Source organism: Pangasianodon hypophthalmus, chromosome 20, assembly GCF_027358585.1.
Source record: "Pangasianodon hypophthalmus isolate fPanHyp1 chromosome 20, fPanHyp1.pri, whole genome shotgun sequence".
NCBI classification, from domain to species: domain Eukaryota; kingdom Metazoa; phylum Chordata; class Actinopteri; order Siluriformes; family Pangasiidae; genus Pangasianodon; species Pangasianodon hypophthalmus.
In genome coordinates, this window is record NC_069729.1 from 17,109,691 (window position 1) to 17,121,540 (window position 11,850).

An 11,850-nucleotide genomic window follows, 5' to 3' on the forward strand; every position below is an offset into this window, starting at 1 on the left:
CTTCCTTATGTGTGATGAATTTTGTCATGACATGTATAGTACCTAACCTTGAATGTTTTGATGTCTTTCAAGGGTCAGATTGTAAAACAGCTGAGGAGATAAGAATCACAGTCTATGGTCATTAATGTCCTAAACTCCACCAGCCACTGAGTATTTTGATGCACACAGGGAAAGTAGAGATGCTTATGGATGTGAGGGTGAACTTTACCACACAATTTTAATGATACAGTATAATTAGCATAATCATCGACCTGTAACCTCAAACCATGTTTCTTATAGACTCTCACAAAGAGAATAGGCATTGTAGATAATGATACAGCAGAGGACAAGCAGTTATAAGAATGTTATTGATGATTATGATAAGAATAATGATGGCCAACACAAAGCTATATCAGAGATGATATCTATAGTTGTTGGATATATTGACCTCATATATGAACATAGATGATATTAGTCCATTTTGGACATTTGAAATAAAAAAGTAAACTAAATTAAAAGACAATTCAGGATCAGTCCTTAAAAGTTCTAAGTAGAACCCTACATGGGAGTGTTTCTCTATTAGAAAAGTTCCAACTAGACGTTTTAGGAAGTTTTCTACCCTTAACTTACTGAAGAACCCTTGAGGGGTTCTTTTTTTTTTCTTATGAGTGTGCTATTACTGTCACTGAATTAAAAATGACTTTTCTTTAATCAATTCCATTTACTTTTTTTATTCTGATTTTCTTGTGTTCCCATTTAAAATGAGTTTCACTTAAATAATTATTTTTAACAATCTTTTCTTGTGATTATGGTAGCAGAGGTTTAATGTAAGATTATTAGAAGTAGCATCAGTTTTTTAAAATTACAGTCTAATTAAAATTGTGAGTGCAATCATAACAGAGCTGCTAATTTGCTCACTGTGCTCAATTTTCAAAAAAGATTTTTTAATTAAAAATATTATTTGATCATCTGTTGCTCATTTTGCTCGATTTTCAACATAAACCTATTTCACTGATATTTTAATCTATTAATCTTCTGGATGCTGGTTTTCCATTAAAATAAGCACTTCTACTGTTCATCTGTCATTAAGTGTTACATGTAGGACCGTTTTAGTAAAAGAATTTAGATTACTTTGCACAAACCAATTCATACAACAATTGTTGAATCATTAAGGTTTGTGCTTGTAGATTTTTCTCATAAATTATTTTGTATACAATCTTGCAAAATCTCACCTACTTGGTATAATACGTATAAATAAATTGCGTGACACTAGGTTAATTTGGCACAAGGGACATGTTTCTAAAATAATAAGAAAGTTTCACTTCAAAATGTGGAAATTCAAGTAAGCTAAAGAAAAAATGTACATCAAAGAAGGAAATATAAAATAAGCAAAAAGTAGCTTTTAAAAAATAATAATAAATTGTGACTGTTAATAGGACATCTCAGCCAATAAGGATATTTCCCTCCAGATGGTGAGTGACGTCAGACTCAGAGTGTTTAGTCATCAGTAATGGTTCATTCAGGACTCTGAAGCTTTTGTACTCTATTGATCTCAGCACAGAGGACTCAGTGTGGGAAACTCAGACGAGCTCTAAACTCACACTGACTTACAAAGACACGACATGAGACACATCTGTTACATCTGGAGTCCTGCTAGTGATAAAAGAAAAGACACAGCATGCAAGTTTATGGATAAAATTTCAGTTTAAATTTCTTTAAAATAAACTCCATCCAATCAAATAATCTTCACTGTACAAATTGAATAATAAAAAAAATTAAGTACCACACTAGTGAAATAATTAATTTTAACCCTCAGTAATGGATAAAAAGTATAGTCGTTGTTCTATTATAAGTGGTTTCCTTACATGATATATTCAACAACAATGTAGATTATCAAAACAATTTTCAATTTTCAGTATTTTCAAGATATATAATCACAAATTTCTAATTATTATTGGAGGAAGACTCATCTTCCAAAAAAAAAGAAAAAAAAAAAAAGAATGATTGGTCCATAAATGTGAAGATGATAACACTGAAATTCTGTGTCCAGATGATTTTTATGATATAATTAAAAGGAGACATTCAGGTTTAGAAGCTTCCTCGTGCTACATTCATCCAGGAGATCATTTTTATAATTAGGTGATAATACATCTTAGGTTCTCTGTCTAAGTTATTTTATTAGGATAGTGCTGAAATATCTGAGGTCTGAGATGAGATCTACAAAAAGATCATAGAATTACAAATGAAGATTTTTAAAGTGTCATGTTATTAAGACCTGTTGATAAGGAATGACAACAAAAATGTAAAACCTTGTTTTGAAAGTAATATATTAAGTGTGTGCAGGAACAAGGGTAGAGCCCTCAGGGACAACAGAGGAGACACTGTACCGTCTTTTCTAAAGATTAGCCTGAAAGATAAATTTGCATGTGAATAGGCACACTTCCATTGTTTCTGACTCTTTCTTTCAATAGTCAGAGTGTGGGAAAGCTCAGGAGGGAAGAATCACACTCTATCGTCATTAACATCCTAAACTCCACCACCCACTGGATATTTGGGTACACACAAGGGAGTAGACACACTTATTCACTTATGAGGGTGTACTTTACCACACAGTTTTCCTGGTCACATTAGCATAAACGCGGCACTAGCATATTGAAAAGTGCATTAGAAAACAATAAGAACAGCTAAACATAATACAGACAGTGATGCAGCCAAAATTAGAGATAATATTACTGTAAAGCTTGGCTCATTATTGTTAAGTGTCATCAAGGTTTAACAGGAATCTTGTGGTAACTATCAACAACCAGTGATTATCTTTATATATATGTTATGGTGGTTTTTCTTTTAGAAATTGAACATCAGAATTAATCTAAATTGTTATATCCCATTACAATAAGTGTCGTCTCTACACGTGTGAGCAGTGATGATGAGCGTGTGCTCTGTCAGTGATATTGATCCCAACATCAGGGAGCAGATCTGCTCTCTTTACAGGGTCACCACTTTCCCAGATTCACACAGTGTTCTGTGAGTCCATCTCCATCACCCCACCCCTCCACCTGCTCCCCTGAGACATGGACATTGTCCTCTGCTAGAAGACCACAGAGCATGTGGCAGCCCTACATTCCTCATTGTGTGTCCAAGCTCTCCCATTGGCTCCAAACTGTGAGAAACTCCAACAAGCCCAAGACCCACACATTCATATGGAGATTTGGGAGTATAAATAGAGGAGATGCAGCCAGTACAAATCACACTCACTTTACACAGAGAGATCTACAGCACAGAGACACAGCCATGGCACCAACCATCACTTCAGCAATGACCATCTCAAACGAGCATCTACCTCTGAACAACAAGGTAAATTAAGTACCTGCTTCCTTTCAATGCTTATAATTACCTGCTTTCTACTCAGTAGCTCTTTATAGTTCAAGACGACTAAATGTTCTCTCTTTGTTATTTGCAGCTGAGGAAGCCGATGGTGGAAAAGATGCGCAGAGATCGTATCAACAGCAGCATTGAGCAGCTGAAGTCTCTCCTGGCTCCAGAGTTCCTCAACCAGGAACCTGACTCCAAGCTGGAGAAAACAGATATCCTGGAGATGACAGTCAGCTTCCTGAGACGACAGCAGCAGCAGTCTGCATTCTCCTCCAGCTCAGCAGCTGTCAATCAAGGCTTCTCCAGATGTGTCCATGAGGTTGTCCACTTCCTGTCCAAAGAAGAGGTGAAGACACAGAGCCAGAGAAAACTGCTGAACCACTTCCAGAACCTGCAGCCATCTTCAGATGAGAACAGGAGGGAAAGAGTTCTGCCTCAGCTGAGCTCTACAGAGCAGCAGATCATCAGCAAAGACAAGAGTTCAGTTAAGAGCGCCCTCTGGAGGCCCTGGTAAAGAGAAGATCAAGACTCAAAGCAGAAAACACAAGTCTATGTGGACTGTTTAGTTTTCTTTCAACTTCTGTGTGAACAGGATTATAACTGAGTTGTTAAAACTTAACATGTTATTATTGTCTTATAGCAATAGACTTATACCTTTCTACTTTGAGAAAGATTTTTTAAATGAAGATGCTGGTAGAATCCAGCTAGGAGCAATGTCAAGATCTGCAGTCTTGACAATGCATGTTTATGTTAATATAAATAATATTGATAAATTGTTTTCAATTCATGACAATTTCCATTTTAGGAAAAACATCGTATGTGTTATTCTATATTAGATCAAATATTTGTGTTATCCTTTTGATTTTACAAAATTCTGATCATATTTGATCAAGTTTGATCACATTTTAGGGAATTGGTCACCAGTTATACTGGAAAATACACATACTATGTGTTCTGGTTAAATACACTAGAATAAAATAATCTAGAAATTATATAAGCATTAAATGAATGTGAAGAACATTCTGATTAATACAGAATTATTAAGTTTTAAATTTCCATTTCTTTGATATGGGATTATAGTGTTTATCAGTATGTTACATGTTGAATTTTCATCCTTATTTCTCATTTCATTTGAGAAATTTTAGTTTTTTTTTTTTTAACCTTAGCCAAGGTTTATTGTGTACCTATTGTATGGTACTATTAATTATGAAACATACATTTTTGCCCTTGACAGTATCTGTTGAGACAGTTTATGTTTAATTCCCATTTATTTCTTATTTCTAATATTATCTGTATATTTAACAGATTTTAGCTGTTGGAAATGTTTCCTGTGTCTTTTGTAAAGACAAGCTCTTTAAACTCTGCTCTATTATGAGCACCGTGTGTGTTGAAGAATTCTTCAAGTGACTGTTGTGATATATTATCACGTTATATTGCTTTAACGCTAACAAAAAGTGCATCAGAAAGAAAAAATAAAAATATGTGTAAAGTACTTTCTTATGTGTGCTGAATTTTGTTATTAAACAGAACACAGAATATGCTTTATTCAGACAGGACAGGAAGTATTTAAAGGAAATATGTAGTAATGCTAACTAACATCTGTACATTTTAATGTCTTTGAATAGGCCGAGTGTAAAATAACTCAGGAGAGAAGAATCACAGTCTCTGGTCATTCATGTCCTAAACTGTATGTCTTATTATAAAAAAATGATATGTGGAATTTAAGTGGCCAGGATCAGCCCTGTAAAGGTACTATGTAGAACCATACAGGAGAGCGTAGGTTTCTGCACATGAATTAGATATATAATAATAGTAAAATAAGCAATAACATTAGCAAAAAGCTGAAAATAAAAATATAAAGGCTCAAAATATATAATGTAAAAATAGACTCAAAAATAGACTCAAACGACAGTAATTAAAATAGTATAACAGCAAAGTGGCAGTGAACGTTAAGAATTTTTCATATGTGGAATATGGAGAATATTAGAACTAGATGAGCTTATCAGATGATTTGGAACATCTTTTATTGGCTATTCAGAGATGTATGAAGGTACTGTACCATTAAGAGATTTAAAAACTGGTAAAAAGAAATGTTATAGTCAATTCTAAAGGATACAGGCAGCCAGTAGAATGATGAAAAAAGCTCTGATATGATTTTCTAGTTTGCATTAATAAAGAGAACTGATAGTGTGGGTTATTTTAGTGGTGTAATGATTTCAGTCCATGAGACAATTGTTTAAATTTAGTCAGAATGTTGCCAAAAATAGCGATTCCACCTTGCCTAAGATGCAGAGTTTATGGCTTTTCAGCACAATTGTGAAGAAGCCTGTCAGGATCTGGTTACCCACAGAATCATCAGCATCTGAATGGACACACTTCTATTGTTCAGCACTTCATCTCAATGGGAAAAGTGTGGGAAAGCGTGAGAGAGCAGAATCACACTTCTTAATGGCATCAGCATGTTAAACCCCAATGGACCCTAGCTATTTGACAAATTAATAAATCAGACCCCCGGTTCATCATGACATGTCACCTGAGAAACCAAGTACATAACATGTCAATCTGATAATAACAATTTTCAGCATATTTAAAAAAAAAAAAAAAAATCTAAGTTATAAGAGACTTAAAAAATAATGAGTACACAGTGTACATCTAATAGAAATCTTTTAATATGGTATAAAAAAGGGATAATTCTAGCAACATGTTCAAACTTTTCCCTCCAGATGGTGACTGATGTTACAATCCACCACACAGTGTTTAGTCCTCAGTAATGGTCCATTCAGGTCTCTAAAGCTTTTGTACTCCACTGATCTCAGCACAGAGGACTCAGTATGGGAAAGCTCTAAACTCATACTGACTGACAAAGACACGACACGAGACACATCTGTTACATCTGGACTGCTGGGCTACAAAGCTTTAAGTTACTGCACACAACTGAGATATGTGCTTTAGGCTTTATAAATGTATTATACTATATAATATGATGTGTCAAATATCACCAAAAACATTGGTAAAGTCATATTCTTCATATCTTCATATTCTGGATCAAAACATTTATAAATAGCCCGTTATTAATATCATAAAAGTGTACTGTAGAAGAGGGATGCTGTGTATTTTCAGATTTACAAACAATATTTCCACGTTTTATGGAAATATTCTCAGCTGAAAATGTATCACCCGTCAAGTTATAATTAGAGCTGTGGTGTGGCTCCACACGTGTGAGCAGTGATGATGAGCGTGTGCTCTGTCAGTGATATTGATCCCAACATCAGGTAGCAGATCTGCTCTCTTTACAGGGTCACCACTTTCCCAGATTCACACAGTGTTCTGTGAGTCCATCTCCATCACCCCACCCCTCCACCTGCTCCCCTGAGACATGGACATTGTCCTCTGCTAGAAGACCACAGAGCATGTGGCAGCCCTACATTCCTCATTGTATATCCAAGCTCTCCCATTGGCTCCAAACTGTGAGAAACTCCAACAAGCCCAAGACCCACACATTCATATGGAGATTTGGGAGTATAAATAGAGGAGATGCAGCCAGTACAAATCACACTCACTCTACACAGAGAGATCTACAGCACAGAGACACAGCCATGGCACCAACCATCACTTCAGCAATGACCATCTCAAACGAGCACCTGCCTCTGAAGAACAAGGTAAATTAAGAACCTGCTTCCTTTCAATGCTTATAATTACCTGCTTTCTACTCAGTAGTTCTTTATAGTTCAAGACGACTAAATATTCTCTATTTGTGATTTGCAGCTGAGGAAGCTGATGGTGGAAAAGATGCGCAGAGATCGTATCAACAGCAGCATTGAGCAGCTGAAGTCTCTCCTGGCTACGCAGTTCCTCAACCAGGAACCTGACTCCAAGCTGGAGAAAACAGATATCCTGGAGATGACAGTCAGCTTCCTGAGACGACAGCAGCAGCAGCAGCAGTCTGCATTCTCCTCCAGCTCAGCAGCTGTCAATCAAGGCTTCTCCAGATGTGTCCATGAGGTTGTCCACTTCCTGTTCAAAGAAGAGGTGAAGACACAGAGCCAGAGAAAACTGCAGAACCACTTCCAGAACCTGCAGCCATCTTCAGATGAGAACAGGAGGGAAAGTGTTCTGCCTCAGCTGAGCTCTACAGAGCAGCAGATCATCAGCAAAGAGAAGAGTTCAGTTAAGAGCGCCCTCTGGAGGCCCTGGTAGAGTCTAGTCTAGAACTTCTCTCTGTTAACCACTGTTGACCATATTGGTCTGATAATATGAGTGTAATAACTATGTATTTTATTTCTGTTGGGTAAAATTTACTCATGTCCCAGTTAATATTATACTGTGTTATACGTCACTTGATTTCTTCTGCAATTACAATACATCAGAAAGACTCTTTTTTTAAAAAATGCATTTATTTTTTAATGCTTTGAATTCTCAAGAAAGAATTCATTTCTAATGTTTGGAATGATATACTGTCAGTCATTAAAGTCTGACATCCGTTTCCTATATCCGGTATAGATATTTATGTTTGCCTTTTATAAAGGCTTTTATTTTCCTAAATATAAATGCCCTAGTGATATTTTAAAGCTTGTCAAGGGCTTTTATTAACCTATAAATATCATTTTGATGTTCTGAAGCCTATTGTACTTCATAGTGAATAATTATCCTTTCTGTATAGGCATATTATCCTTTCTGGATATTGCCTTCTGTGAAGGCAAAATATTTACAAAATATGAACTGAATGTACTTGACTCATGACATGGCGAAATAAAACAATCACCGAAATTTTGTCTCATTTTCTCTCCATTCATGCACACTGGCTGATCACATTTTGCAAAGTCTACAGTGCCTTGTTGACTATGTACTTAAGGGACTATTTTGAACATAATGGTTTGAATTATTTTAAAACATAGTCTTCTAAACAACAGAATCTCAAAATACGTAGACTGTATGTGCTGGGGGTTGAGCTTGTGTTATAACTCTAAAGACAAAATGCTAAGATTTCTGAGGTTTCCCACACTGGATTATTTGCATTAAGAGACTACGAAATGAACAATAATTGTATGTCTATTCATACACTAATGGTGTCATAAAGATTTGTCTTCTGATGAACAGAAAACCACAGAAATTTCAATTGATTCAGTTCTCTTCATCTGACAAATATATACCTTAGAGAAACATTTATTTAAGGTATGTAAATGTACTTTGTAAAGCTACACTTTATTGTAAATATAGAAGGATAAAAATGTTAGCATACCAGTAAAAGATATGACTAATATTTTAGAATTTTTTTATGGTAACTAAATATTTTTTATTTTTGTCAATTTTGCTGACCCTTGTTTCCTTAGTTCTATATATATATAACCTTTTTTGTATATAAATTTGAAATGGCTAAATGCATATGTACTGTATATAAATTACATAATATATATGTAAATTAATGCAATGCAAACTACCTGTAAATTACCTTACAGCATAAACCTCTATCTTTAATGTTGATGTAGTCAAAAGCATGTAGGCATAAACCTCCAGGAAATGTGGAAAATAGTCTGTGAATGTTAACCAGTGGCTCTGAGTGCCACTTTGGTGCAGCATGATGACTCAAACCACGTTTCGGTCCAACTAACTAGGAAAGGAGAATGAGACAAAAACAGTGATGAGTGTCTTTGTGTTCAGTTGAATTAAATTCAATTTTATTTGTATAGAGCTTTAAGCAACAGACATTGGCACAAAGCAGCTTTGACTTTTCTGTGAAGAGACTTCATTTACCATTTATGGAAGGAGTCTCCAGTGTCAGCACTTTGTATCAGTCAGGGGTAAAACTGCAACTTTAAATTTTCCAATACAAGATTTCCAACATGTCTTCAGGAAGAAGGGCTTTGCAATTTTCTTATTAAATTCAAGAAATAAAAAAGAGAAACTAGTGAGGGAATGATTGTTTATAGCTTTATATTAAAACAAAATTAAAATAAAATTACAATAAATAACTATTAAATTAATAACTTCAATAGAAGTGTGCTATTCACATGCTAATTTATCTTTTAAGCAGATCAGATTTGCTTCTTATTTAGGACAGTAACTAACCTCGAATGAAAGACACTTAGATAGCTAATAAACTTGCTTCAGGCAACAATACTTGAGCACTACTTTAAAAACAGAAAAAATGTTTAAAAAATATACTGGCATCACTGACATATCTCCAAGTTATCACTGGTTATCATTAGACCACAGTGTGGTTGTATTTTTTATACTGCTTGGTCAGAAGATGGTGATTCATTTCCTATCACAGCATCTCTGACAGCATTTCTGACTGCATGACAAATCCCACCTTTATATCAATATGCTCTTTCTTATATTTTATTGTTTCTATAGTAATGGCTAATCCAGAGAGACTTCTATAGGTATGGATGGTTATATTTAACAAAGAAAACCACATCATTATTGACATGGTGAAGCTTTGTTTAAGGAGATGTTTATTTAACATTTAGTGAAGGAGTCTCCAGTGTCAGTGCTTTGTAACAGGATTTTCCATCATGGGAAAGTTTTCAGTACAGAGGAGTTTGTTTTCTGGTTTCTTGGTACCATGAAAAACTACTATTTTTTGTTAATTTATTAACTTCAAGAGAAAGAAAAATGATATACTGGTGAGGGAATGCTTGTTTATAACACTGCTCTAACATAAGTGATAACAGGAAGTCCTGTGGTATAAGAGAACTAAAACACTTAAGGATGTGCCGTTAAAGGAAAATAATCAAATTTGGGATGGTCATTGATTAACCTCCTATAATAGCATGTCTCCTCATGTTTTATTTCCTTACTTATTGAACTTTGGCTATGTGCAGTGTATTTTGCACTCTTATGTTGATTAGGAAGTTCAGTGCTTCACATGAAACATATGTATCTCATGTCTTGTCTTTGTCAGTGAGTGTGAGTTTAAAAAGCCTTAGCTGTCAAAGAATCCTTGAGTATTGGAATGAGAGAGAAGAGAAAAGATAAATCTCATGCCAAAATATCAAATTTTACAAGTAAAAGATAATATTCATAAAAAAGTGCATGTGATCTTTATTACAGAAGTTGTATTTAATGTAATGGCTTGCTGAGGAAGTAGAAAGTGACCATGAAATATGCTAAAATCAACATTTTATTTCTTTATACTATATTTCTTTTTATATTAGTGATAATATATCATAACAGTTGCTTGAAGAATTCTGTGAGACAGAGTATAATATAACAAGTTAAAGAGGTCTTTACAAAAGACAAATTCATACATTTACAAAATCTATTCATCTGATCAAAATCTTTCTCAATATGAGAACATCTTTAGGAATCAAAGGAAATGCACAAATATTCAGTATGAATTTTAACCAATGATTAATAAACACATCCACACAGAGGATGCATAAAATGTCTAATACAAACAGAGTAATTTAAATACTTAATGACAATTTCTAGTTTTCAGTATGAAACATGTTAGATATCAGACTTTCAGGTCTATAGGCTGATAATCATGGTATCCAGTAAAATGGTCTGCTATCTCAGACAATGTCCTTACACTCCTTCTCAGAAGGAAAATATGAATCCTGAAGGTCTGTGGTCCAGAATCCATAAGTCATACTATTTTTCAGTAATAAATTCTCCCCATAAGAGGATGATGCTTATTTTTCTACCCTTAATTCTATACAGAGTCTAATAATGACCTCTAGACTCTACCAGGGCCTCCAGAGGGAGCTCTTAACTGAACTCTTCTCTTTGCTGATGATCTGCTGCTCTGTAGAGCTCAGCTGAGGCAGAACACTTTCCCTCCTGTTCTCATCTGAAGATGGCTGCAGGTTCTGGAAGTGGTTCAGCAGTTTTTTCTGGCTCTGTGTCTTCACCTCTTCTTTGGACAGGAAGTGGACAACCTCATGGACACATCTGGAGAAGCCTTGATTGACAGCTGCTGAGCTGGAGGAGAATGCAGACTGCTGCTGCTGCTTTCGTCTCAGGAAGCTGACTGTCATCTCCAGGATATCTGCTTTCTCCAGCTTGGAGTCAGGTTCCTGGTTGAGGAACTCTGGAGCCAGGAGAGACTTCAGCTGCTCAATGCTGCTGTTGATACGATCTCTGCGCATCTTCTCCACCATCAGCTTCCTCAGCTGCAAATAACAAAGAGAGAACATTTAGTCGTCTTGAACTATAAAGAGCTACTGAGTAGAAAGCAGGTAATTATAAGCATTGAAAGGAAGCAGGTTGTTAATTTACCTTGTTGTTCAGAGGCAGGTGCTCGTTTGAGATGGTCATTGCTGAAGTGATGGTTGGTGCCATGGCTGTGTCTCTGTGCTGTAGATCTCTCTGTGTAAAGTGAGTGTGATTTGTACTGGCTGCATCTCCTCTATTTATACTCCCAAATCTCCATATGAATGTGTGGGTCTTGGGCTTGTTGGAGTTTCTCACAGTTTGGAGCCAATGGGAGAGCTTGGACACACAATGAGGAATGTAGGGCTGCCACATGCTCTGTGGTCTTCTAGCAGAGGACAA

The 11,850-nt window shown here is 35.5% G+C and overlaps 3 protein-coding genes across 3 annotated transcripts; 2 read left to right on the top strand and 1 right to left on the bottom strand.

Moving 5' to 3' along the window:
* The first annotated feature begins 3,057 nt into the window (after window positions 1-3,057).
* Window positions 3,058-6,249, top strand: LOC117599876 (transcription factor HES-5). Its single transcript, XM_034314029.2, has 2 exons — window positions 3,058-3,333; window positions 3,440-6,249. Exons 1-2 carry the CDS (start codon window positions 3,085-3,087, stop codon window positions 3,863-3,865), a joined length of 675 nt encoding a protein of 224 aa, XP_034169920.2. The 5' UTR covers window positions 3,058-3,084; the 3' UTR covers window positions 3,866-6,249.
* Window positions 6,250-6,761: 512 nt separating this feature from the next.
* LOC113538038 (transcription factor HES-5) lies at window positions 6,762-9,129 on the top strand. The gene is made up of 2 exons (XM_026932849.3): window positions 6,762-7,010; window positions 7,117-9,129. The coding sequence occupies exons 1-2, from the start codon at window positions 6,762-6,764 to the stop codon at window positions 7,546-7,548; spliced, it is 681 nt and encodes a 226-aa protein (XP_026788650.3). The 3' UTR covers window positions 7,549-9,129.
* A 534-nt stretch (window positions 9,130-9,663) lies between these two features.
* Window positions 9,664-11,850, bottom strand: LOC113538041 (transcription factor HES-5-like). The gene is made up of 2 exons (XM_026932856.3): window positions 11,575-11,850; window positions 9,664-11,468 (listed from the first exon to the last, which is right to left on the bottom strand). The coding sequence occupies exons 1-2, from the start codon at window positions 11,821-11,823 to the stop codon at window positions 11,040-11,042; spliced, it is 678 nt and encodes a 225-aa protein (XP_026788657.3). The 5' UTR covers window positions 11,824-11,850; the 3' UTR covers window positions 9,664-11,039.